This window comes from Megascapheus bottae, chromosome 17, assembly GCF_031878675.1.
Source record: "Megascapheus bottae isolate mThoBot1 chromosome 17, mThoBot2.hap1, whole genome shotgun sequence".
Taxonomy (NCBI): Eukaryota; Metazoa; Chordata; class Mammalia; order Rodentia; family Geomyidae; genus Megascapheus; species Megascapheus bottae.
Window position 1 is genome coordinate 27,597,493 of NC_143525.1, and position 27,616 is coordinate 27,625,108.

At 53.4% G+C, this 27,616-nt stretch overlaps 1 protein-coding gene across 5 annotated transcripts; it reads left to right on the forward strand.

Annotated features, from left to right (window-relative positions):
- The first annotated feature begins 1,563 nt into the window (after positions 1-1,563).
- Myo1c (myosin IC) lies at positions 1,564-27,499 on the forward strand. Of its 5 annotated transcripts, XM_090350469.1 has the most exons (33): positions 8,102-8,121; positions 8,870-8,970; positions 9,344-9,499; positions 9,593-9,708; positions 10,148-10,346; positions 10,428-10,508; positions 12,349-12,528; positions 12,610-12,708; positions 12,887-13,000; positions 13,095-13,166; positions 13,555-13,674; positions 13,792-13,874; positions 14,033-14,138; positions 14,246-14,326; positions 14,551-14,642; positions 16,347-16,441; positions 16,776-16,822; positions 16,936-17,016; positions 21,041-21,146; positions 21,243-21,360; positions 21,879-21,992; positions 22,067-22,143; positions 22,334-22,402; positions 22,491-22,575; positions 22,666-22,825; positions 23,142-23,225; positions 24,288-24,381; positions 24,475-24,530; positions 24,696-24,831; positions 24,909-24,979; positions 25,063-25,160; positions 25,272-25,371; positions 25,784-27,499. In XM_090350469.1, exons 3-33 carry the CDS (start codon positions 9,374-9,376, stop codon positions 25,808-25,810), a joined length of 3,087 nt encoding a protein of 1,028 aa, XP_090206595.1. In that variant the 5' UTR covers positions 8,102-8,121; positions 8,870-8,970; positions 9,344-9,373; the 3' UTR covers positions 25,811-27,499. The 5 variants fall into 5 exon arrangements, with proteins under 5 accessions (XP_090206598.1, XP_090206596.1, XP_090206597.1 ...); XM_090350472.1 differs by lacking the exons at positions 8,102-8,121; positions 8,870-8,970 and adding an exon at positions 1,564-1,661; XM_090350470.1 differs by lacking the exons at positions 8,102-8,121; positions 8,870-8,970 and adding an exon at positions 2,449-2,530.
- Positions 27,500-27,616: the final 117 nt, after the last annotated feature.

Sequence of the window (27,616 nt, forward strand, 5' to 3'; positions counted from 1 at the left end):
TAGCCTTGAGCTGAAGAGCTCAGGGACAACGCCTAAGCCCAGAGTTCAAGCACCACAACTGACAAAAAAAAAATCATGAAAGAACAGTTGCTATGAAAAAAAATTACCCACTGCTCCATTCGGATTATGAAGACCTGAGGCTGACTCTGGCTACTTGATCCTTTTTTGTTCTCACATTCACTTCTGTCCTTCCTACACTTAGTACTTTATACATTCCTACCCCAGCCTCCTGTGCAAGGCCCCTCCTGCACTGGGAGGGGTGAGTCCAGCAGTGATTGAGAGGCGGAAAAGGAAAGGGGATTGCTCTCCCTCCTCTCTGCCCCAGTCAGGATATGGCTGCTCTGGGCCCACCCCTGACCCGCTGGGTGGAAACAGGAAATGTGTGAGACTTGGTGTGTTGGGTCTCAGCGCCTGGCTCCAGGGCTGATAAGGGCCATTGTGTGGCCACTGGAGATGAGCCTGTCCTGACAAGATGTGCTTCCCAGAGGAAGGAAGGAAGCTTTGCAGGCCTTTCCTGGGCGGGTGAACCTGTAGGGAGAAAAAGATGCCCAGAGATCTCTGCCCACCAAATACCAGTATCAGCTCAAGCTCATTGGACACCTACCCCTCCCGTGCCAGCCTGTCCCTTTGGAAAGGTCTGTTTCCCCCTCCACTTCCCCATTCTCACTTCCTATAAGGAATGACTGGAGACTGGCGAGCTGAGTCCCAGGCCAGGAAAATGTCAGCTGTGATTTAGCAACAAGAGAAAAACAGGAACATTGGGGCGGGGTTGGGAGGAGGGGGAACCTCAGGGTTCAGCTGAAGTAAGTGAAGGGCTAGAGGTGCAAACCCAAGGAGCCTAGGAACTAACCTCTCAAGTGCTGGAGGCGCCAAACCTTCCACCTCTCTTACTCTTCTACTGTTCCTTTCTTACACCTGCTCAATATGGCCAAACCTGGCCGTCTAAAACAAGGAATAGTAGAGTGGATGACATGCACCTGGTACTTGGGAGACCGAGGCAGAAGGACCCTTTGAAACATAAGTTCAAGACTCAAGGGTGGGGGGAGGGTAGAAGAGAGGAAGGCAAGACATCTGCTGCTCGCTCAGGCAGTACAATTTAGAGACATGCCAGAGGAATAGAGAACCTACTAAGAGTTCCTCATTGCTTGGGAGAGGGCTTGTCATCTGGCTAGGGGAATAATCACTGGGCTCTCCAGCTAGTATTAGACTGGACAGTGAGAGAGGCCTAGCGGAGGAGTCACAGGAGCAAAGAGGAAAGTCCTTCTACCCTTTGACCTGGAGCCCAGGGTCCCCCCATGGAGGACCCACATCAGCTCCTCTGGTTACCTGGGACAACAGGCATTTCCTCCATCCTTCAGCCCCTCCCCTTCCTGCCTCAACCCTCCAGCCAAGAGGCCTCCCAATCAGACCTAGACTGTTCCAGCTGTGTCCTGAGGAGCTGGACCAGCCAGCTCCCCTGGGGCTGAGTTTGAAGCAGAACCAAGTGAGACCGTAGATTCCTGGCTCCTGAGCGGCCAGTCAGTAGGCTGCCAGGCAGCTTTTGCTTCAGTGGTCTGTGCGCAGCAGGCTGGCTCTCCTGGGGCGGAATGGCGCTGCAAGTGGAGCTGATACCCACCGGGGAGATCATTCGCGTGGTTCACCCCCACAGACCATGCAAGCTTGTAAGCTGGAATGTTCTGGGCTGGAAGGGTGGCTATGTCTCTTCGGGGTCCGGCTGCCCTTTCCCAGGCATGCCTGTCTGGAAGGAGGTGGGCAGGGAGGGCAGATCTGATTCTTGGTGGTGGATACTCCGACAAGTAGGCCTAAGTGAAAAGAAATCAGGGATGAAAGGTTAGTAGAAGCCGTTTTCAAAGCGGAGATCTGAGTTTGAATCCCTCCTCCAGCTCCCTGAAACTCAGAGGACTACTGGACAGTGAACTGGGCCAAGAAGTCAGGTGGCAGGGCTGCTCTGGGGTCAGAGGACAATTGCAAGCCAAGTTCCAGGAGCCATGTCCAGTTAATGCGTCTCCTTTCCACCAGGCCAGCGGAACTGAGACTGCCCAGCTCACAGCAAGTAGCTTAGACCAACGAGGTGGAGGAAGGCAGAGAGGTTGCTAGAAATGGGGAAAAACTGCCCTGACTTAGCACGCCTGGGAGGGTTGGGTTTGCGCTGAGTATGCAAAGGGGACTTGGCCCAAGGAGCTAGAAGCCCTTCTGGCACACCCCGTACTGCAATGAGCCGGGCCTCGGCCGCAGGGGGTGTGTGCGCGCGCGCCAGCGCGACAGCGACGCGCCTGGCCCCACGAGCTAGCAGAGAGCAGCGCCGGCCTCGGTGGGCGCGGGCCAGGGCCCCGGCCCGGGCCCGGGCTGGCGGGGCGGGGCCCGAGGGCGCGCGCGCGGGAGCCTGGGCCCAGCCCGGGATGACGACAGGCGGCGGCCCGGCCCCTGGCGGGCCCTGGGCGGGGAGAGCGTGCCGGGGCCACGGACTCCCGAGGCGGCCACGCCGCCCAGCCCGGCCCCCGCCCGCGCACCCGAGGAGCCGAGCCGGTGGGTACGTGGGGCAGGGCGGGAGGCGGCCGCGTGGTCCCGGGAGGCGTCTGCGGCTAGCGGATTAGGGTAAAGGGCGGGCGGCAGGGCGCCGAGCCGTCCCCGGAGCTACGGTGGGGGTGGCGGGAGGGTCTCACGCTGGGTTTCGCCGAGGCCGTGGATCCCCGGGGATCGGCCTGGCCGGCGGAAGGTCCTAAGTCGTGGAGGCGCCGGGACTCAGTGTGGGGCTGGGGTGGGAGAACGCTTACAGTCCTAACGGGAAACGAGAAGGCAGGGAAGAGTGGCTTGGGGAGCGGGACCCGGGCACTCCAGGCGCCCTTCAGGCTCCTCCCGAAAGGGGAACCGCCGAGCCCCGCCCCTTCCCGTCGCCCGCCCGGGGCGCCTGGCCGCCCAGCGGCCCCTCCGTGCCTCCCCGCCCATGAATGCTGCGGGTGGGGGCTCTGGTGTGAAAGAATGAATGGCGCACCCACGACTGTATTCCACTCCGACAGGCCCCGACTGGGCTTGGGCTCGAGGTTCATTCATGCATGCATGCAGACACCCCAGAGTGGGTCACTGATCCCGGGTGGGTGCCTAGCCGGTGCCTACCGGAACGAGAGCAGTCTAACGGGAGGGGACAGACCAGTTAGTGCTTGACTTGATGTGGAAAAGGCTGTGTGTTGAGGGAGGTCGGGAAAAGATTCCGAGGGATACCTGAGCTGTGATCAAGGCGACCAATAAGAATCTGTGAGGTGGGGAGGCTGTGTGTGCCCAGCCGAGGAAGCCCTTGATGCAAAAACACAGAAGCTTAGAGAGCCACATGTGGCTGGTGGCAGATGCAAGCTGCTCTTGCTGGCTGTGTGTAGTGGTAGGGAGGTGTATAGAGAAAAGGGACTAGAAGAGGATCACCAGTGCAGGAATTGAGTCCATATGCAAAGGCATGAACAAGAAACAATGGATGTGAAACATCTATTGGGATGCTGTACTTTATAAACCTTCATTCACTCCCTTGACCTGAGGTGTCACATTTACATTTGTAAATATCACTAGTTACCATGGGAACATGAACTGGTGGGTGGAAGCCCGGAGACCAGAGCAGGAATGATGTTCCACCCTCTAAGGAGGGACACTGAGTTAAGAGACTAGGTAAGGGGCACTGTACTGTTTACTCTTACTAGATCACTAGGCACAGGTCTTGAGCCAGCCAAACACTCATAATTTTGAAGCTACTGTTTACAGCCCTTGTTAAGGCCCTGTGCGGGAGCAATCTGTTCCCTAATACCCTCGATTTCTCTGCGTTACCCCTCACCTCAGGCTTTCCTGAAGCCTGGAACAGCCTTTGATGGAGCAGCTTGAGCTCAGACCCAAGGTTTCATTTATTGTGCTAATATCAGAGCTTGAACTCGGGGGCTTGAGTTTTCTCTAAGCTTTCTTGTTCAGTGCTGGTACTCTACTACTTGTGTCTTGCCTCCAGTCCAGCTTTTTTGTTGGTTAGAGATAAGTCCTTCAAACTTCTACCTGAGCTGGCTTCAAACCTCTATCCTCAGATCTCATCCCTCCTGTGTAACTAGGATTATAGTCATGAATCACCAGCACCCAGCTTCATACCTTAGATTTATATGACAAATCTAAATTGAGCTGAACATGATGCTGTACACCTGTAATTTCAGCACTTCAGAGGTTGAGGCCAGCCTGGAATACATAATGAGAACCTGCCTCAAAAAATACATTTGTTGGGCCGGGAGTTTGGCCTAGTGGTTAAAGTGCTTGCCTAGCATGCATGAAGACCCGGGTTCGATTCCTCAGTACCACATACATAGATAAAAGCCGGAAGTGGTGCTGAAGCTCAAGTGGTAGAGCTCTAGCCTTGAGAAAGTCCAAGGACAGTGCTCAGGCCCTGAGCTCAAGCCCAGGACCTGCAAAAAAAAAAAAAAATACATTTGGAGGGACTGGGAGTTTAGCCTAGTGGTAGAGTGCTTGCCTAACATGCACAAAGATCTGGGTTCGATTCCTCGGTACCACATACATAGAAAAAAAAAGCCAGAAATGGTGCTGTGGCTCAAGTGGTAAAGCTCTAGCCTTGAGAAAACCCAAGGACAGCACCCAGGCCCTGAGTGAGTCAAGCCTCAGGAATGGCAAAAAAAAAAAAAAATACAGGGCCGGGAGTTTGGCCTAGTGGTAGAGCTCTAGCCTTGTGAAAGCCCAAGGACAGTGCTCAGGCCCTGAGTTCAAGGCCCAGGGCTCCCTCCCAAAAATACATATGCATATATATATGTGTATATATATATGTATATATATGTATACACACACACACACACAACACTTACAGTACTTGCTTCATGCCCACCACTGAGTTGCCAGTGAGACAGGCTATGGTTGTCTTTCCTCTGCCCCAAGAGGCCTCAATGGAAATCAATTTGGGGAGCAGCCCTTCAAACCTGTTACATTGGAGGCTGCCCACTTTTCTCCACACCCCCACCCCACCCATAAGTCAGTTGGGGCAATACCTGATCCACACTAGGTAGGCACTAGTTGATCCAGATTATCTGCAGTGCCCACTCTTTGTGATTCTACTGGACCCTTCTGCAGGCGGAGGATCCAGAGGTCCTTTGAGAAGTAAGTCTTGGGTCACTTCATAGACTGCGTTTCCCCACAGCCTGCAGCCAGCTCTTAGACAAAAGGCGGTAGCCTCGTTCCCTAACTTCCATCCTCGAGTACTACACTTCAACAGACACATAACATGTGTGTGGCCTTTTGCTGGGCATAGAGGGGCAGTCACAACCTGCCATGGTACCTGCTAGCACACCAGTGGGCTCCCATCTCATTCTTCAAGTCTAGAGATCTCGAACACCACCTACCCACACTCAAGTTTCTCCCTCTAAACTGGAGTAACACATCCCATGGCTTGGGTGGGGACCTTGAAAGGAGTAACATAGAAAGCACTAAGAAAGCCCAGTGCCCCGTGACTCATGCTTGTAATCCTAGCTACTCAGGAGGCTGAGCTCTGAGAATTAGTTGGAAGCCAACCTGGGCAGAAAAGTCTATGAGACTTTTCTCTCCAATAGACTACTTAGAAAAAGCCAGACGTAGAGCTACGGCTCACTTGGTAGAGTGCTAGCCTTGAGCAAAAAGCTCGGGGACATCAAGCTCCAGGACCTGCCAAGGAGGGAGAGGGAGAGGGGGGCGAGGGGGGGGCTGAGAATGCAGGAAGCGGAAGTGCCTGGCGCTGCGGTCTTGGTCGTTGCGACGCCCTCGGCTCCCCACTTCTCTACCCTCCTCTGGACCGGGCTCCAGCGAGGGGGAGCAGGCCAGTGAGGGGTGTGGAGGCTGTGGCCGGCCTGAGGCTCGCGGGGCGGCGGCGGCGACGCCCCCTCCTTCCGCTGCAGGGCGGTGGCCGCGGGGGCGCCAGCGGGCATCCCGGGAATGCTGCGCCCGGCTCGGGACGGGGGAAAGCCCGCCCGACCCCTCCGCTCGCGGATTCCCCTCATTCCAGCCTCCTGACGAGGCAGGGCGGGGCGGGCGCCCCGCACCCGGGGAGAGCGAACCCAGCTTCTGATGGGAGCCCCTTCCCTGGTCTTGTGAGGCACGCCGTCCTGGGTGGGCTGCGGGCCGTATCCTCTCACCGCTCCCTTCTGGATTTCAGTGCAGTGGGGGGAGCATCACGGAGGGTGACCCTGCCCCCTGCCCTGCGTCCCACGCATTTCCCAACTGCAGCCCCCTGCACCCCGGAATTCTCACCCTCTCCAGAGGGCTCCATCTCCCAGCTGCTGCCCCCACACAGGGTCCCCTGGGCCCTGTCTCTGGCCGAGCTGTTGTTCTTGAAGTAATGAGCCTTCCCCCAGAGGCTTCAGCCTGCACCTGCCACCACCTCCCTCTTTCCCCAGGGAGCCTGGTGGGGCCCGCCAGAGCTTTGGGTCCTGGCTCAGCTTTTCTTCCCTAGGACACGTCAGTGACCTTTGTGCCTCAGTTTCCATACCTTTCAGGTGAGGGTTAAATTTAAAAAAAAAAAAAACTGAAAAATCTTTGTAACTAGCAGGTATATGGGATGGGGATGGCATGTCCCAACTACATAAGAAAGGTTCTGTCTGTCCCCAAGCAAATGTGAAATGAATGTTGAAGAAAGAAGGAAGGGGCAGGTGTAGTGATTTGGAGGGCCTGGAAGAGGCCCTAGCACTCGATCTCAGGCTACCCAACAAACTGGCTTCATTGTAAGGACGAAGAACAGACTGAGAAGAAGATTGTGCTCACAGTTATGTATATCGCTAGTAAGAAAAAGCCAAGGCTTTTGCAAGCAATAACCATCACCATCCCACCAGCTGTGGGATCTGAGCTAATCTGCACCCAGAGGCCAAAGAGAGGCGGCTTCCTCCAGAGACTCTAATGAAGGGGCAGCTGCTGGAGGTTATTGTGGAAAGAGAGCAATGACCTGAACAGAGGGGCAAGAAGGCCTCCTCCAGAAGGGGGATAGAGAGGAGAAGCCCCTCTCCGGGCTCAGAAGCCTGAGAGGAATGACTAGATGGGAGAATGGCATGGGTACAGATGCCCTGGCAGAGCCGTTTTCCTAATGGAAAACTGAGGCCTCCGTTGAAGCAAAGCAAAATCACCCAGGGGCCATCCTGTTCCTGGAGTATGCACTCCATGTATGAAAACATCTAAAGAGACTTTCTTCTGGGGAGTGATGGCCCCACACCTTGGCAGGGCTGAGGCAGGAGGATCTCAAGTTCAAAGCTAACCTATGCTACATAGTGAGATCCTGGAGAGGGGGAGGAGAGGGGGGTCCTGGCTTATGCCTGTAATCCTAGCTGCTCCGGGGGAGGGGCTGAGACCTGATGATCGGGTTTGAAGCCAGCTTAGATAGGAAAGTCCCTAAGACTCTTACCTCCAATTAAGCACCAAAAGTGGAGTTGTGGGTCAAGTGGTAGAGCCCTAGCCTTGTGCGAAAAAGCTGAGGGACGGGTGCCCGGGCCCTGAGTTCAAGTGCAAGCACTGGCGCGCGCACAGATTTTTCTCAGCGCCGGACGCCTCGGCGTGTGTCGGGCTGGGCAGTGCCCCTGACCGAGGCTCCGCCCGCACAGGCACCGGCCGCCGTATTTGGACATTTCGATCTATTTTTAACTTTCCCGGGACTCGAGGCTGGTGTGGGGGAGGGGAGTCGCGCTTCCTCTGGGACCCACGGGGCCGCGGCCCTCGTCCCACGCCAGGCCAGGCCCGCGTGGAGTGTAGACACGAGCCCGGAATTGAGTTCCGGGTCTGGGTAGACGCGGCGGCCGCGCGGGTTCCGGGCCCCACCCTGCAACTTAACCACGTCTCCCTCCGGGAAAACCTGACTCAGGCGGAGCCCCGGCCCGGCGGGGAGCCCGCCGCGCCCCCAGCCCCGCGGCTCCCCGGTGCACCCCGCCCCGGCCGGCCGGAGCCCCCCCCCACCCCACCCCGAGCGGGGAGAGCGAGGTGGCGGCCCTGCGCCCCGGGCCGGCGCGAGGGCGGCGGGGGAGGCGGGGTGGGGCGGGCCGGCCCCTCCCTCGCTGACGCCGCCGCGGCCGCCGAGCCCCGGACCCAGAGCGTGGGCGGCGGAGCGGGGCGGCCGGTCGACCCGGCAGGATGCGCTACCGGGCGTCGGTGAGCGGGGCTGGCGGGCAGAGCGGGCGGAGGGGGGGTCCCGGGCGCCCCTCCCTGACTCCGGGCGCCGCCACCGCCCCGCCGGGAAGCGGGCGCGGCCCAGGAATTTCGGGTGGAAAGACGTCGGGGAAAGTTTTACCGAAAGGGAAGGCCGAGGCGGAGTCAGGCCGCGGCGCGGCCCGCTCGGACCCGGGGCTGATCCTGGGAACGGCAGGGACGGCCGCCTCTCGGGGCAGCGGGCTGGGCTGGGCTGGGAGTGGAGGAGAGGGACGGGCTGTGAGCGGCAGGAGCGGGGGCCACTGCCAGAGATCGAGGGGTCAGAGAAGACGTGATGACCTGGGGCTGGGCGAGTCTGACCCTCACCCCCACCTTCCTCTTCTCTGCCCCTTGACACTCGGGTCCCTTTTCTAGAGCCTCCTGACCCTCTCTGAAGAGGAATCTCAGCCCTAGGCTTAGGACCAGGGTCTGGCTAAGCCTTTCTGCCCCCCACCATGCAGTGGCCACGGGGCCTTTCCTGATAACAGCCCCACCTCCTTAAGCTTCCCAGGACTCTCGGAGGAGGTGTCTGAGCCTAGCAGCTGGAGGGGAGGGAGTGGCCCCAGCTAGGGGAGGGAAGGCAGCCTCCCCCCTCTCTGGGGTGGGTATCCAGTCCAGCTGGGGCAGGAGGGCCCCCTGGGGAAAACCCTCTTTCTGCTGGGGAGTGAGCTCTTGCTTGCTTGATCCCAAAACAACTCTTCTTCCCCTGGAGATTTTAGAGACAGTGAGAACTGGAAAAATGGCCTCAGTCTGTCTGCAGAATTCACTCTGAGCCATTTGTCCTCCAAAGCACCTGTCACACGTGGCTCAGAGGTAAGGGACTAATTCTGCTCCTCCCCCGTGAGGAGGAAGCAGCCCTGAAAAAGGAGGGGATTTATCCAAGGTCAATGTGGCATTCTTTCTACCACTCCAAGGAGTTTCTTCTCAGCACCCACCTCTTTCTGCACAAAACCAGCACCTCCCTGGATTCCATGGCTTCGTGCCCATAGCCGCTAGCCCCAGGTGCTCCGGGGCTGGTGTGTGGATCTCTTGTGTCCTCTATGGCCTCTGCTCTGTGTGCAGGCTTTCTGTGACCTGGGCCTTCCAAACCATCTGCCACTGCTTTCCACAGCCTGCAGGTATGGGAGGAACCGCAGCCCTACCTTTTACCTCCTGGTTCTGACCTCCACGGCTGTATATTCCACAGGCCCTGGGCAGTGACGGAGTGCGGGTAACCATGGAGAGCGCCCTGACTGCCCGTGACCGGGTGGGGGTACAGGATTTTGTGCTGCTGGAAAACTTCACCAGCGAAGCTGCTTTCATCGAGAACCTGCGGCGGCGTTTCCGAGAGAACCTCATTTATGTGAGGCCATATGGGGAGATGGGGCTGTGGGGGAAAGAGGCAACCCAGGGCCTCCGAGGCAAACTTCTGACCTTTCCTTTCCCCCACTTCCAGACCTATATTGGTCCTGTCCTGGTCTCTGTCAACCCCTACCGGGACCTACAGATTTACAGCCGGCAGCATATGGAACGCTACCGTGGTGTCAGCTTCTATGAAGTGCCACCCCACTTGTAAGTGACTTGTTAACTCTCTCTGGAGTGGCCCACCCTTCCCTATCTGAGATTACCCAGCTCTCTAAAACGATCAACTCCATCCCTCTAGCGCACACAGTTTATTTCTTCAGTTCTGTCTAGGCATAGCATTCCAACCTTAATGACCTTCTGATCCTCACCCAGGAGGCCCTCAACTTCCATCTGACCTCCAGTACCCCACCAGGAACAGCCCTCTCCCTCTTCCAGCTAACCATGACCTCATCCTCAATTACACAGGGTCTCCCTTGGTCTGTGCCATAATGCCCATTCTCTCTAGGCTATGTCCTATTTCTACACACAAGAGAAATCCAGTTAGATATGGGCATGGCCCCCCAGTCCTCGCTATGGGGCTCCACTCTCTGTAGGACTTGACTCCCCTAATCCTCCACACCGAACACTCTGATTGTCTCTGCCTCAGGTTTGCAGTGGCAGACACTGTGTACCGGGCATTGCGCACGGAGCGTCGGGACCAAGCTGTAATGATTTCTGGGGAGAGCGGGGCTGGCAAGACAGAGGCTACCAAGAGGCTGCTGCAGTTCTATGCAGAGACCTGCCCGGCCCCTGAGCGGGGTGGTGCCGTGCGGGACCGGCTACTGCAGAGCAACCCCGTGCTGGAGGTGAGGACCCAGCAGCTTGTGAGGGGAGGGTGGGGCTGGTGAGAATGCCAGACATCCTTCATACCCCTCCACCACTCCTAGGCCTTTGGAAATGCCAAGACTCTCCGGAATGATAACTCCAGCCGATTCGGGAAATATATGGACGTGCAATTTGACTTCAAGGTACTTATGAGTATATGGAACAGAGGGAGGAGTTTCTACTCAATTGACTCAATATTTGTTGAACACCTACTATGTGCTGTGTACTAGAACAGACACTGTGTGTACAGCAGTGAAACCAAACCAAACAGATAAAAATCCTTACTCAGCAGGGCGCAGTGGCTCACACCTAACAACTAGTAATTCTAACTACTCAAGAGGCTAAGATCTGAGGATCACGGTTCAAAGCCAGCTGGGGCACTGAAGTCCCTGAGACTCTCTCTTATCTCCAATTAACCACCAGAAAACCGAAAGTGGTACTGTGGCTCCAGGGGTTGAGTAGTAGCCTTGAGATGAAGAGCTCAGGGACAGGGCCCAGGCCCAGAGTTCGAATTGAACCTCTGGATCTCCCGTATGCTTAGCACAAGATCTAACACTAAGCTCCACTCTCATCCCTGAAAGAACTTTTTTTTTTTTTTTTTTTTTTTTGCCAGTCCTGGGGCTTGAACTCAGGGCTTGGGCACTGTCCCTGAACACTTTTAACTCAAGGCTAGTGCTCCACCACTTGAACCACAGCACCACTTCTGACTTTTTCTATGTATGTGATACTGAGGACTCAAACCCAGGGCTTCATGCATGCAAGGCGAGCACTCTACCACTAGGCTCCGCTCCCAGTCCCCTGAAAGAACTTTTTAAAAATGGAGAGGATGGGAGTTATTGGAAAGTTTTGAGTAGAAATGTCATGATCCAACTTTCCGTATCAAAAGGTCACTCTAGCTGCTTTGTTGGGAGAAGATGGCAGGGGAGCCAAGCCAAGCAGGCAAACCGGTTAGGAGACTGATGTAATAATGAAGGTGACAGATGACAGCGGCTTAGACCAGTGGTGGCAAGGGACATGGTAAACAGTTTCTTGGAATCTTGGCGATCCGAAGGTTAAGGCATCAGGATTGAGTTTTGGGGTATAGGACATGGATGACAGCAGCATATAGGATGGACCGAGCATGGTCAGGAGACAGAGGAAGGAGGATCCTGAGTTAAAAGCCAGCCTAGGCTACACAGTGAAAGTCTCAAGTAACAGCAGGAACTGGGTGCTAGCGGCCCATGAATATAATCCTAGCTACTCAGGAGGCTGAGATCTGGAAATCAAAATTTAAAGCCAATCCAGGCAGGACTAAAAAGCCTCCCGTGGTGGTGCACCAGCTGTAGGCAAAACAAAAACAAAAACTAAGGAATGGTACTTAGCCCCCTTGAGTTCAAGCTCCAGTATCAGAGGGGTGGAAAAAAGCATCCAGCATTGCAAATTTTCTTATCCTAATAACTAGCAGGATGGCACCACTGACCAAGATAGGAAGGCCCCAAAAGAAACCAATATGAGCCAGGTACGGTGACTCACACCTGTAAGCCTGGCTACTCTAGAGGCTGAGATCTTCAGATCTCAGTTCGCAGCCAGCCTGGGCACTAAAGACCGAGTGACTCTCATCTCCAATTAATCACTACAAAACCAGAAGTAGGGCTTGGCTCAAGGGTAAGGTAGTAGCCTTGAGCTGAAGAGCTCAGGGACAACACCCAGGCCCAGAGTTCAAACCCCATGACCCACAAAAGAAAACAGAAAAGAACAAAAGAAACCAATAGGAGGACTGTTGACTGTGGGATCTGTCAGGCATCCAGGTGGATCTGTGAAGTGAAAGTTGAGTCTTGCCATTTCTCAGGTGAAGAAATGGAGGTCAGAGTGGGTGATATGCTTGAGCCCACACAGGTGTAGGCAAAGATAGAATTAGAGCTTGAGTCTGCAGAGCAGAAAAAGGCAAGTGCATTCTGTCTCCCAGTCCCACTAACCAGTCCCTGTGCCCTGCCCTGCGCACAGGGTGCCCCCGTGGGTGGCCACATCCTCAGTTACCTTCTGGAGAAGTCCCGGGTAGTGCACCAAAATCACGGGGAGCGCAACTTCCACGTCTTCTACCAGCTGCTGGAAGGGGGTGAGGAGGAGACGCTGCGTAGGTTGGGCTTGGAACGGAACCCCCAGAGCTACCTGTACCTGGTGAAGGTGAGTAGCTGGCAGGCAGGAGAGGAGCCATCCAGGGAACACAGTGACATGACTGGGTACCCAGCTATGCCCTTTCTTTAGGGCCAGTGTGCCAAAGTCTCCTCCATCAATGACAAGAGTGACTGGAAGGTCGTGAGGAAGGCGCTGTCCGTCATCGACTTCACGGAGGATGAAGTGGAGGTGACATGGGGGACGGCGGGCACCTTCCCTTTATCACGCTCCCCAAATCATGCTTTGAAGTCTGCTTCTCCTCCCAGTGCTCCGTCACCTGTTCCCAGCTCCAGCTAAATACCTTGTCCTCATGGGGGGCCCTCCCCCTCCCCCCAACCCACCCTCTGCCACCTGCCTGCTCCCTCAGGACCTGCTGAGTGTCGTGGCCAGCGTCCTGCATCTTGGCAACATCCACTTTGCCGCTGATGAGGAGAGTAATGCCCAGGTCACCACTGAGAACCAGCTCAAGTATCTGACCAGGGTGAGGAGGGTGGACAGAGAGCAAGGGGAGGGGCAGCTGGGGCAAAGGAGCACCCCCTCCCATGCCTCATGATACTTCCCCCGAACCCCCACAGCTCCTCAGTGTGGAAGGCTCAACCTTGCGAGAAGCTCTGACACACAGGAAGATCATAGCTAAGGGAGAAGAGGTGAGGCCACAGGATGGGATGCCCTTCCCATCACCCCCTTTCCCCTCCTCATCTGCCCAGTGACCTCAGCACTGCTGGAGGGACATAAGGCAGGTCTGTCAGAGAAGTACAGCAAGCTGGCTGGGTTTGTACAGGAGGAGGGTGACAGAGCCAAACTCTCACCTCACCCCTAGGAATGAGGCCTCTTGTCCCTATTGCCACCTTCCCTCTGGTGTGGCTCCTCTCTTCTCCCTCGTGTCCCCTTACCACCACCACGCGCCAACCCCCAGGCTCACTAGAGCTAGAGGGCAGGCTGATGAGAGCTTTCTGCCCTCTGCCTGGGTCCAACGGGGAGCTGGAATGTAAGAGGGCCTGTGGCATTCATCTTTGGTCTCACCCTTGGAGACAGCTCCTGAGCCCACTGAACCTGGAACAGGCTGCACATGCGCGGGATGCCCTTGCTAAGGCCGTGTACAGCCGAACTTTCACCTGGCTGGTCAGGAAGATCAACAGGTCTTTGGCCACCCAGGTACGCTGTGTGTCCATGCCACCCCCAAGGCAGGTGGCAGGGCAATCAGGGAGGCGGGGACCTGAGCTGGGTGGCAGACACTGGGGCTCATGCTCTCTGTTGACTGTCTGGCCCCAGGATGCTGAGAGCCCCAGCTGGCGAAGCACCACAGTTCTTGGGCTCCTGGATATCTATGGCTTTGAGGTGTTTCAGCATAATAGGTCAGCACCTTCCTTACCCCTGTTCATCCTGTCCCCCCATCCTGTCTCCTGCCCATCATTCCTGCTCAATGCCTCCATCATCCATCCTGGGTCTTGCTCTGCATCTTACCCGGGCCACTCAAGGACCCAGTCCTCATCTCCTGCCCCCTGTCCCACAGCTTTGAGCAGTTCTGTATCAACTACTGCAACGAGAAGCTGCAGCAGCTCTTCATTGAGCTAACACTCAAATCAGAACAGGAGGAGTATGAGGCAGAGGGCATTGCGGTATGTAAACACCCAGGGAACCATGGGCATGGAGGGAAGCTGGGCTGCAGGGCTTTGGGGAGCATGGACTGGACCCATCGTGATGCCCTTCTTCTGTTTCTTCACAGTGGGAGCCTGTCCAGTATTTCAACAACAAGATTATCTGTGACCTGGTGGAAGAGAAGTTCAAGGGCATCATCTCCATCTTGGTGGGTCCCTTGCTTCAGATCTCTGACTGGGGCCCAACTGAGAGGTTATCCTTCTTTTCTCTACAGACTGCACTAGGATATGGGGTGATCAAGAAGAGGCAAGGTGCTGGCCTTGTCCTGGAAGCTCCATGTGGAGACCTCCTGTGCTCTGTTCCTTTCCCTTGTGTCTGTGCCTCCCTGCACAGTGCCCAAGTCCATCCCTCATTTTGTGTCCTGCTCCTCAGGATGAGGAGTGTCTGCGTCCCGGAGATGCCACAGACATGACCTTCCTGGAAAAGCTGGAGGACACCATCAAGCACCATCCACACTTTCTGACGTGAGTGGGGCTACTGGACTTCTGGGGCAGGACTCACGTAGGGCAGAGCCTCTGAAGGCTTGTGGACTGATCTGTCCTCACTCATGAACACCAGCACTGTGCCACCAGGGCTGGAGGCTTCACTTAGTGATAGACCATTCCCCTGGCATGCACAAGACCCCAGCTGTATCCTTACATTAAAAGCAAAACAAACAATAAAGCCTGTAGCCACCAGAGAACAGGCAAAGTGCCCAAGTCAGGGACATCCCAATGAGTTCTACAGACTTGATGCACCTACACTGCCTTCTAAGAAGGTGTCTTGATGTTTTCTCCATTTACTAGGACTAGGAAAGTGAAGTCATCCAAGGTTATCTAGATTGCAGAGCTGGGAGTCAGTCCCAGGGCTGTGGAATGCCAAAGCCCTGAGCATTGTTTGCTTAGTAGCATATTAAAAGCTTGCTTCTGATTATAAAAATAATATTTCTCATTAGAGAAAAGTTGGAATATGTGCAAAAAACTTCTGGAACCCTATCACCAAGAGGTCATCACTGTCAACAATTCCAGGCATTTCCTTCCTGCCTTTTTCTATACATTTTTTTTTCCCCATAGTCAAGAACTTATTGTGTATAAAGCTCAGGAAAGTGGTATATCCTGAGTATTTTCCTGCATCATCAAATAGACAGTTTTCCTCAAAACTTTTTTACTGCTCTAAGCCTGAGGGGCACTGACTAGCTACCAGGTTTTGTTTTTGTGGTACTGGGGATCAAACCCATACCTCATGACTTTACTACTGAGCTACATCCTCAGTTCCACTTCCAGGTTTCTGCTGGAAGAACAAGAATGCCACAGACATCTTTGTGCCTTAAATCTTACCTATATTTGTGATTTAGTCGTTTAGAAAAGTATTTATCTATTTCTTGATTGTGTTGGTCCTGGGGCTTGAATTCAGGACCTGAGCACTCACTGTCCTTGAGCTTTTGTGCTCAAAGCTAATGGTCTCCTACTTGAGCCACCACTCTACTTATGGCTTTTGGGGGTGTTAATTGCAGATAAGAGTCTCACGGACTTACCTGCCCCAGCTGGATTCAAACCACGATCCTCAGCTTTCAACTTCCTAGGATTACAGCCTTGACCCAATGGTGCCCGGCTTAGTATAGTTTTTGTTTGTTTGTTTTTCAGTTTTTTGTTTGTTTGTTTGTTTTTGCCAGTCCTGGGCTTGAACTCAGGGCCTGAGCACTGTCCTTGGGCTTTCTCAAGGCTAGAGCTCTACCACTTGAGCCATAGCACCACTTCCGGCTTTTTCCTATGTATGTGGTACCAAGGAATCAAACCCCAGTCTTAATGCATGCTAGGCAAGCACTCTACCAGTAGGTCAAACTCCAAATCCCTAGAATAGTTCTTAAAAGTAGAAAATGGGCTAAAGGATATAAATATAGTTAAGATTTAAGCAATCTCCCGGGACAGATTCCATTCTGAAAATGTAGTGGACAGCTTACCACCCTCTCAGTGGAGCCATGCAGCAGCCACATCAAATGAAAGCAGTCTTCTGCCAACTTCCCTGAGCCTTGTGCTCCCTGTGCAGGAAGATGCAGCCCTGCTCGTGTGGGTTGTATAACAGCTTAGGGGTTTGCTTGATCTCTACTAGACAGCTCTTCAGTTTTCTTCGGCAGGCCAGGACATGCCTAAGAGCAACAATCTCTTAGCTCCCTGTCCTTGTCACCTCAGGCACAAGCTGGCTGACCAGCGGACAAGGAAATCGCTGGGCCGAGGAGAATTCCGCCTTCTGCACTATGCTGGGGAGGTGACCTACAGTGTGACTGGTGAGGATCCTGAGGCTAGGGGACCCTGTGGGGCAGAAGGAGGTTATCCTTCACCTTTTATTTGTCCTTTTGTACCATTACTGAGGTTTGAACTCAGGGCCTTGTACTCGCAAACTGCCTTTGTTTTTGATAAATGATGCTCTACCACTTGAGCCACAGCTCCACTTCCAGCTTTTTGCTGCTTAATTGGAGATAAGAGTCTCATGGACTTTTCAGCACTGAATCGGCTTCAAGCCATGACCCCCAGATCTCACTCTGGAGTATCTGGGGCTACAGCTACTCAGCTACCAAGCACTCAGCCTTTCCTTCACTTCCTGTCTATTCTCCCCACCAGGGTTTCTGGATAAAAACAATGACCTTCTCTTCAGGAACCTGAAGGAGGTGAGGACTCGAAGTGGGTTGTGGTGAGGCTGGGGAGCCCACAGCTCTGTATGCACCTCTGCCTGTCCTGTGTACCATCAAGAGACCCTCTCTCCCCCTGCTCTACCTCACAGACCATGTGCAGCTCAAAGAATCCCATTATGAGCCAGTGCTTTGACCGGAGTGAGCTCAGTGACAAGAAGCGGCCAGAGACGGTATGGAGGCCATGGGATTGCTAGGCCATCTGGGTGCCTGAGTATGGATGAGCATGTGTGTGTCGTCGTCTGGGAGTTGCCAGTGTGCATGTGGTCATATGTCTGCTGCTCCAGCACATATAACTGTGTGTTTGCAAGAGATTGTTTTTAGGAAGACCTTTTCGGTTTTTGTTTTCTTTTTTTTTTTCCAGCCCTGGGCCTTGAACTCAGGGCCTAAGCACTGTTCCTGGGCTTTCTCAAGACTAGAGCTCTACCACTTGAGCCACAGCACCATTTCCAGCTTTTTTCTATCTGTGTGGTACCAAGGAATTGAACCCAGGTCTTTGTGCATGCTAGGCAAATACTCTTACCACTAGGCCAAACTCCCAGCCCAGAAAGACCTTTTCTTTTTTTTTTTTTTTTTCTTTGTGGGTCATGGGGCTTGGATCTGGCCTTTGGCACTGTTTCTGAGTTGTTCAGCTCAAGGCTACTGCCCTACCCCTTGAGCCACTGCCCCACTTCCCATTTTCTAGAGATAAGAGTCTCATATTCTGGCCAGGAGTTTGGCCTAGTGGTTAAAGTGCTTGCCTAGCATGAGCGAAGACCCGGGTTCGATTCCTTGGTACCACATACATACAAAAAAGCTGGAAGTGGTGCTGAGGCTCAAGTGGTAGAGTGCTAGCCTTGAGAAAGTCCAAGTACAGTGCTCAGGCCCTGAGCTCAAGCCCAGGACTGGCAAAAAAAAAAAAGAGTCTCATATTCTTTAGTTCTTTAGCACCTGGGCTGGCTTTGAATCACAATCCTCAGATCTCAGCCTCCTGAGTAGCTAGGATTACAGGTATGAGCCACAGTGCCTGGCTTGAAAGACCTTTTATTATCCACAAGTGTGTGCTTTTGTATCCGGCTGTCCCTTAAGTATGAGTCAGCATGTGCACACTTACCCATCTCCATGTGAGTATCCACATATGTGCATTTGTCTGTCAGTACCATGTGTGCCCACCTAATAAGCAGACATTTACAGCAGTTATCTCTAAGTACCAAGACTGTAAGAGTGAGGGCTAGGAATGTGGCCTAGTGGTAGAGTGCTTGCCTAGCATGCATGAAGCCCCTGGGTTCAATTCCCCAGTACACATACACAGAAAAGATCGGAAGTGATGCTGTGGCTCAAGTGGTAGAACATTAGCCTTGAGCACAAAGAGGCTCAGGGACAGCACCCAGGCTCAGAGTTCAAGCCCCAAGACTGGCAAAAAGGAGAAGGAGGAGAAAGAAAAGAAAAAGAGGAGGAAGAGAATGAAAACAAGAGTGGATAGCATTCATTCACTGGGTGCTGTGGACGCTTAGAGAAGGGAAGAGCCAGTGGCCTGAGGGAGTGGAAGGGGTAGGGCCAAGGATGGCTCCCTGCAATGGGAAGCTTTTGAGATAAGTGGAGGAGTAAATGCCTGTCATATGGACTTGTGAAGGGCCAGGGTTAGCAGCAAGAGCCCAGCAGAAACACATAGGAAAAAAAATTTAAAAAAAGTCAGGAGGTTGGCAGTATCCTAGCAGAGAGGGTCTTGGAAAGGAAGGTGTGTGGTTCAAAGCAGTGAGAGCTACAGCAAGCTGAGGGCAAAGGTGTGACCACTGGGCTGGACTAGAAGGACCGGCCTGCCTTGGTCAGGAGAGAGGTAGAGCCCGGGTGCCACTGGCTGAGACCCACCATGAGGGAGGGCGTAGAGGCACTGTGAGGTCCACCCAGGTCCCTGCCTCTTCTGTCTGCCATGTCCCTGATCACTCTGCTCCTGGCACAGCATCTCCCTATTCAGGATACCTACTCGTCTGCCAGGCCTCTTGAGGCAAATCACAGGTTCATGAGTCCATTGATCTCCCCTCAGCCTCCCAGCCATGCTCCTCTGTTCATAAGTCAGAACATCTTCCACCCAATCCCTTAGACCAGGAGACTTGTCAGGACACACAGCTCCTGCCCACCACCCTCATCCAGCCACTGGATAGCAACTATTTCTATTGCCAGAGTACATCTCAGCTTTTTCCCCTTGCTCCTCCTCTGTAGCCACTGCTCCAGGGTCAGTCCATTACTCCCCAGAGCCAGAACCCAAGCTGCCAGCCTCCTCCCACATTTCCCTTCACCCTTCCCCATCTGTCTTCCACATTATCTGCGGTAGAGCTGTTTCAAAATACAGATCTCTCTTCTCTCACTCCAAATTCCTTATTGACTTCTTATTTCCCACCAGGATAAAATCTAATTCCCCAGCCTATAATCCTAGCTACTCAGGAGGCTGAGATCTGAAGATCATGGTTCAAAGCCAACCCCAGGCACTAAGGACCATGAGATTCTTTTTTTTTTTTTTTGCCAGTCCTGGGCTTGAGCTCAGGGCCTGAGCACTGTCCTTGGACTTTCCTCAAGGCTAGTGTTCTACCCTGAGCCACCACACCATTTCTGGCTTTTTCTATGTATGTGGTACTGAGGAATCGAACCCAGGTCTTTGTGCATGCTAGGCCGGCACTCTACCACTAGGCCAAACTCCCAGCCCCAAGGACCATGAGATTCTTATCTCCAATTAATCTTTAGAAAACTGGAAGTGGGGCTGTGGCTCAGGGGTAGGGCAGTAGCCTTGAGCTGAAGAGCTCAGGGACAGCACCCAGGCCCAGAGTTGAAGCCCCAGGACCAGAAAAAAAAACAATCTAATTCTTCAGGGGATGAATATGGTCAAAGTACATTATATGTATCTATAGAAATTCACAACTAATATGTGTAACCACTGTGGCCAGGAAAAAAAAAAAAAACTAAAATAGACACTGAGAAGATGTCAAAATGAAAAATCTAATCTTGGGGTAACTCTCCCATAACACTGACCGTACCTGCCTGTCTAACCCCTCTTCTCCTCCTCCTTTTCCTCCTCCTCCCCTCCTCTTCTTCCTCCTCCTCCCCTCCTCCTCATCTACCTCCTCCTCTTCATCCTCCTCCTTTTTTTGCCAGTCCTGGGGCTTGAACTCAGGGTCTGGACACTGAGGGGTTTTTTTTTGTTGTTTTTTGCTCAAGGCTAACACTCTACCACTTGAGCCACACCACCACTTCTGGCTTTTTCTGTTTATGTGGTACTGAAATCGAACCTAGGGCTTCATGCATGCTAGGCAAACATTCCACCACTAGACCACACTCCTGGTTCCCTGACCCTATTTCTTTATACCCTAATTGGTTCTTACGCGCTTATATCTCCCTTTGTACATTAAGCCTTTCTCAGCCTGTCCCTCTGCCTGGACTGCCTTCCTCTCTCATCCCCCCATTTCAAACTCATTAAGGTAATATCCAGGAGATCTTCCCCAATGCCCTTTATCTCTCTGACTGACTAGTTGTTCCTTTTTAGTGCTCTCAGGACTCTTGGGGTATTAAAGGGATCACAAGAGATTGTAAATCTTTGATAAGGAATCTACTTCTCCCACATGCAATCTTTAAGGTCTTTGTAATTCAGTGAACAGAGGTGATAGTTCTGTGCATAGATATAGAGCACTCTGTTTAGGAATGTGAGCCAGTCAGTGGCTCACACCTGTAATCCTAGCTACTCAGGAGGCTGAGATCTGAGGATGTTAGTTTGAAGCTATGCCAGGCCGGAAAGTCTGTAAGACTCTCATCTCCAATAAATCACCAAAGAGCTGAAAGCACAGCTGTGTCTCCAGTGGTAGAGGACTAGCCTTCAGCACAAAAGCTCCGCCACATTGTTCAGCCCTGAGTTCAGGTCCCAGGACCAACACACACACACACACACACACACACACACACACACACACACACACACACACACACACACACGAGAATATAGCCCAGCAGTTCTACCAAGAGGATCATGTGAGGTTCCCAAACTGAAATCTCTTGCAGGGGGATGTAAGCAGTCTGGCCCTTTGCTCTATTGCAAAGAAGGGGTTATGGGAGGAAAGTAAAGGGAAAATAGGTGTGAGACTGCTGCAGGAACAGCTTCGGAGTGAATGCACACAGGCAGCAGCAGCCTCAACCCAGCGCTAGCCAAGCCTTCCTGCCTTCTTGGCTCTCCAGGTGGCCACCCAGTTCAAGATGAGCCTCCTGCAGCTGGTAGAGATTCTGAAGTCTAAGGAACCCGCCTATATTCGCTGCATCAAGCCTAATGATGCCAAACAGCCTGGTAGGCCCTTCCCACCCCGTGGGATGGGGTGGGGACTGGGCAGTAGACCATCTGTATGTGCGAGTCTGCTGACCCAGCATACTGCCCCTCTACCAGGCCGCTTTGATGAGGTGCTGATCCGGCACCAGGTGAAATACCTGGGGCTGATGGAGAACCTGCGAGTGCGCAGAGCTGGCTTTGCCTATCGTCGCAAATATGAGGCTTTCCTGCAGAGGTGAGGCCGGGTTTGCTCACGGGTTGGGGAGGTGTGGAGGGTGTAATTGTGGGAGCTTTGAGTCCACTGATTGGGGGTGGGCATTCACTGCCCCATTTTAGAAATGATGACATGAGCATCTTGAGGGTCTGTGGGACCAGCCAGGAACCTCTTGATGCGGCAGGCCTGAGGTCACGCTTAGCCCACCAGGCTCCCCCTAGGCCCTGTCCTTCTGGAACTACTCAGTACATAAAGAGCACCACAGACAGATGGCAGCAAAGGGACTCAGAGGATGAAGTAGGGTTTATAGTTACTCAGAGCAAGTGGCTTAGGTCATTAATCTGGGTATGGATTTCATCTCTGCTGCGCCGTACCTCTTGGCCTTAGTTTCTTCATCTTGAAGATGGGGAGCTCTAGACCACGGAGTTGTGAACGGTTCAGTGGGAGCACCTAGTAGATGCCCGGGGAAAGCTGGTAGTGACCTCCGGAAGAGGACGCTGGAGCATGGCCACATGCATTCCTGGTCCTCTTGTTTGCAGGTACAAGTCACTGTGCCCAGAGACGTGGCCCACATGGACTGGTCGGCCCCAGGATGGGGTGGCAGTACTGGTCAGACACCTAGGCTATAAGCCAGAAGAGTACAAGATGGGCAGGTGAGTGATACCCATCTCAGTGCCTGAGGGTTTAGTGGGTGCCAACCACAGACTGATCACTGCTGCCTTCTCAGGACCAAGATCTTCATTCGTTTCCCCAAGACCCTGTTTGCCACAGAGGATGCCCTAGAAGTCCGGAGGCAGAGCCTGGGTAAGAGGGAGGCCCACTCTTCCTGTCCTGTGCCAGTCCTTTCTAGAGAGCAAGGAAGAAGTCACTGAATTTGGGCTCTCCACCCACATCCAGCCCCACCCTCACTTTCCCACTGGAGCACCTGCCTGCCCAATGGCCTGGCCTCTGGGTTCCCACATTCATGGACTTTGACTTTCTTTTCCAACTCCAGCTACAAAGATCCAGGCTGCATGGAGGGGCTTTCACTGGCGACAGAAATTCCTCCGAGTGAGGCGATCAGGTTTGAGGGCCCAGGGTGTTTGGAACAGCAGGGCCTGGGCCCAGGGGGTGATGAGGAGAGAGAGGCCAACCACCTATTTTCTTCACAGCCATTTGTATCCAGTCGTGGTGGCGGGGAACATTGGGCCGGAGGAAAGCAGCCAAGAGGAAGTGGGCAGCACAGACCATCCGGAAGTGAGTGCTGAATGCAGGGGGAGCTGCAGAGCACGGAGGTATGGAACACCACTGTCAGGCTTCTCACCTTGCCTGTGTCGCCACTTTCAGGCTCATCCGTGGCTTCATCCTGCGCCACACACCCCGTTGCCCCGAGAACGCCTTTTTCCTGGACCACGTGCGCACTTCTTTTCTGCTTAACCTGCGGCGGCAGTTGCCCCGGAATGTCCTAGACACTTCGTGGCCCACGCCCCCACCTGCTCTTCGTGAGGTCTGTGGGTCTACCCTGCTGAGTTTGAGACCATGAGAGCACTCCTCAAAGGGGTCTGCATATCATGATGGCAGAGGGGCAGAAAGGGAGGGCGCAGCAGAAAGAGGAAGTCGAATTGGTTTGTGAAAAATGAGTTTTCGGAGGAGAAATGACTCTGGGTCAGAAAGATTCTCCAGGTGGAGGTGTGATGGGGTGTGGGGGGGGGGAGGACGCACGAGTATTGTTGCGACAAAGGCCTGGTGGTGAGAACCCATTGCAGGTTTTAAGAGGGAAGGAGCCAAGCCAGGTAGGTGCTCTAACCTTGCCCTTCACACAGGCCTCAGAGCTTCTGCGGGAGTTGTGCGTGAAGAACATGGTGTGGAAATACTGTCGGAGCATCAGCCCGGAGTGGAGGCAGCAGGTGTGGGGAGCAGGGTGCCACGGGACGGAGTGGACCTGGGGCGTCTCCAGCCAGACAAAGCATTTTATCTTCATTTATCCCGTAGCCTTGAGTGAAACCCCTCACCCTTCTGGGCCTCATGTAGGAAGTGAATGTTGGAGTAGAGTTTGAGTCGTAAACAAATAGATTACATCTGTGGGCCAGCTCTACTTGGGTGCTAGAAGATGCCCAGAGCTTGATGTTGAAAAGGCATTGGTGGTTGAGGTGTCTTCTTTGTACTAGCAGAGTAATTGAGAATGATCAAGGACCCACTCAACTCATAACCTTAGTAAATTTCAGTATTAGCAGTTAGCCAGTTACAAGATCTCAGGCTGCTCCAGAGACTGGTATCAGGAAGATCATAGTGAGAAACCTATCTCAACCAATAGCTATTGTGGTAATGTGCCTGTCATCTTTTTTGTGTGTGTGTGCCAGTTCTGGGCTTGGGCTCAGGGTCTGAGCACTGAGCTCTACCACTTGAGCCTCAGCACCACTTCCAGCATTTTTTTCTATGTCTGTGGTACCGAGGAATCGAACCTGGGTCTTCGTGCATGCTAGGCAAGCACTCTACCACTAGGCCAAACTCCTGGCCCTGCCTGTCATCTTAACTATATGGGAAACTTAAATAGGAATACCTCAGTCTGAGACAGCCAAGCAAAAATCACAAGACCCTACCTGAAAAGTAAAGTAAAAAAAAAAAGGATAGGGGTGTAAAGCCCTGTCTAGAGGGGTGAGGCTCTGAGTTAGATACCAAAAGGGGGATCCCAAGCTGGAGCTTAATCTGAGAAGCTTCTGGGCATGATAAGGAATCGTTTGGGGAAATCATTCCTGAGGTTAGCCTTAGAATGAGACAGTGCTATCATGACCCCTCTGGGGTGCTCTCTGCCTTGGTTGATGGGGACAGGGAGGGAGGAACTAGTGTGATGCTAGAGTGATGATGTTGGGACCAGAGAGAAGAGAGAAGGGGCCTGCCTCCTCCCCTTCCCCCCCTTCACCCCTTATAATACTCCCACACAACACACTTACCATCTCTGTCTTTTTTAGCTACAACAAAAGGCTGTGGCTAGTGAAATCTTCAAAGGCAAGAAGGATAATTACCCTCAGAGTGTCCCCAGGCTCTTTATCAGTACAAGGCTCGGTGAGTCCCTGACTTTGCAGTCCTCAAACCTCCCACCACTGTCCTATTCCCTCTCATCTTCTCTGGCTTCACTCTCCCCGATCTGGATTGCAGGCACAGATGAAATTAGCCCCAAAGTGCTGCAAGCCCTAGGCTCTGAGCCCATCCAGGTAAGACCCCATTTGCAGCCCTAGTCCAGCACAGCTCTGCTGCACAAGGGTGGGTCAGGGTACAGACAGAGAGTAGAGAGGGTAGGTCACCCCTGGAGCCCTCAGCCCCTCACCTGCTCCTCAGCTCCTTCCCTGCCACTCACTCTCTCTGCCCTGTGTCTCCAGTATGCTGTGCCAGTAGTGAAATATGACCGAAAGGGCTACAAGCCTCGCTCCCGGCAGCTGCTGCTCACGCCCAGCGCTGTGGTCATCGTAGAAGATGCCAGAGTCAAACAAAGGATTGATTATGCCAACCTGACTGGTCAGCCACAGTCCAGGGCTGTGAGGGAGGGTCTCTGCTTTGACCCTGGGTCCCTGACTTCTGCCCTTCTCCCTCAGGAATCTCCGTCAGCAGCCTGAGTGACAGTCTGTTTGTGCTTCATGTGCAGCGTGAGGACAATAAGCAGAAGGTGCTCGTTTCAGGCTGGGCAGGGGCGGGAACGGGAGTCCTCTACCTCTGAACTGGACTTGATCCTTCCACCTGCCCTCCCAGGGGGATGTGGTGCTACAGAGTGACCATGTAATCGAGACACTGACCAAGACAGCCCTCAGCGCAGACCGAGTGAGCAATATCAACATCAACCAGGGCAGGTGAGGGCAGTGGGGGCGGGGAGAGGGCTGAATCTGCCCCCGGGCACAGAGCAGAGACACAGCCTTGGGTCTGTCTCTGTGGGAAAGTCTCACATGCTCCCTTCCCTCCAGCATCACATTTGCAGGGGGCCCTGGCAGGGATGGCATCATCGACTTCACACCTGGCTCAGAGCTGCTCATCACCAAAGCCAAGAATGGGCACCTGGCGGTGGTGAGTGGGATCCGCTTACCTGGGTCATCTTTAGAGTCTACCAGTGGCCAAGCCTTTCTTGGTAGTGCTTGGCAGTCAGTCTCTGGACTCTTCCTTAGTCCAAGGAGCTCCATACTATGCCCACTGAGGGCCACAGAGTGACTTTGCGTCTCCATGATGCAGAGGGCATAAAGATGGCAGCATAGGGATGTGGGGAGGACACGGGGAGGAGGGGAAGGAGGAAGAAGCATGTACTGGATGGGAGATGGGAGGAGAGGCTCACTTGGGCAGAGCAGGTATTTCTGTGGAAGGAGGAGCAGAGTCCCCAGTTACAAGGCTCCTAGACCTGCCAAGTCTGCAACTGCTGTGTCTAGTCTTGGCCCATAGCACCTGCTTCTTGCTACTACCTGGGCTTCTCCCGCTGTCCCCACAGGTGGCCCCACGGCTGAATTCTCGGTGATGAAGGTGCCCTCTGGACCCCAACATGCATCCCGATGCTTTGCTTACCCCCTCTGCCCCTCCCAATTACCAAAGACTCGAGCTTCCAGACAGGGATCTAGGGACACCTCAAAGCCCACCTGAAAACTCCTGCCCCTATTCCTATCTCTCTTGAGTGGGGTCAGGGGCCAGGGAGCTACCCCAGGAGTGGGCCAGGCCGGGCCACAGCAATAGGAAAGCGGGGCCAGAGCAAACCATGCCAGCCCTTCTGCTGATGCCAAATACATGAGGGAAGGGAATTTTTGGTGAGGTTTTCTCTGAGATTTTTGATGCTTTATAGGAAACTACTTTTTTAAAAAAAAAATCCATTTTCCTACACCAAGACACACTGGATGTGTTTTCCCTGACATAAACAGGGTGAGGAATGTAGCTAAGAGGTTGGGTGGGCCGAGCTGTGGGGCCCTCTTCCCTATCCAGAACACCTCTCCTCTCCTTCCTTTGTACCTTGCCTCTCTGTCTGCCCACCTGCCCCTTTTGCAGCCCACTGACCTCCACCTGCTTGTCCCCATATTCCTGCCTTAAAAATGTCCTTTAGGTCGGGAACCAGTGGCTCATGCCTGTTATCCTAGCTACTCAGAAGGCTGAGATCTAGAGGATCATATTTCAAAGCCAGCCTGGGACAAAAAAAATCCAAGTATCTCTGTCTTTGATTAACCAGCAAAATGCTGGAATAGAGGCATGACTCAAGTGGTAGAGATCATTAGCCATGAACAAGAAAACTAAGTTAGGGGCCAGGAGTGTGACTTAGTAGCAAAGTGCTTGCCTAACATGCACAAAACCCTGGTTCAATTCCTCGGTCCTACATATACAGAAAAGGTCAGAAGTGGTACTGTGGCTCAAGTGGTAGAGAGCTAGCTTTGAGCATAAAAGCTCAAGGAAAGCTGAATAAGATTGAGAAACCCTAAGTTCAAGTCCTGGTACAGGCACAAATGCAAAAAAAAAAAAGAAAAAAAGGCTTGTTTAGGAAGTGGAATAGCATCTCAGTGGTAGAACATGTGCTCAGCATGTGTGAAGACTTGAGTTCAATACCCAGCATTAAAAAAAAAAAAAGACCATTTAAATATTTTTCTCAAAAATAGGAAAAGAAGTCTTAAACATAGGATTTAGAAAACCCCAAGAAAGCATCTAGTCCAGACCACTGGGGCTACAAAGCTGGAGACAGACACCAGAGAGGGGAAGACACTGACCCAAGGTCATACAACCGATTGGGGCAAAACCAGAAATGAAGCCCCAGCCTCAGCACTCTTCACTGCCTCTCCCAGAGACAAAGAGCCCCATTTAAAACATGGGTCATGTCTTAAGTGCACACTTGGCTCCCTGACCAGCAATCACTCTTGGGGGCCATCAGGCAAGAGAAACTTGTCTGCCTGAGTGCATGCCTTAGGAGGACAAACACCCTCACACATCCTGTTCCCAGTTCAAGAAGGTGGAGTTTCACTGGCCCTGACCCCTCTACAGCCTGAGAGAGTGGGGGCAGGGCTAGCCTTAGAGGAGATGCAGGGGCATCACCTCTTTCTGCTGCTTCCTCTGCACCCTCAGAGGGCCTGGAGGGGAGCACTCAGAGGTCCCTGTGCCCTTTGGGGACCTCAGCCCACTGCTGACACTTCTGCAATCCAGAGAAACACTAAATAAAGCAATATGCGTTTGCCAACATGGTCTCCTTGTGAGTAGTAAGAATGGCAGAGGGTGGGGAGTGTGCCCTAGTGGTAGAGTGCTTGCCTAGCATGCACAAAGCCCTGGGTTTCTCGGTATCAAATACACAGAAAAA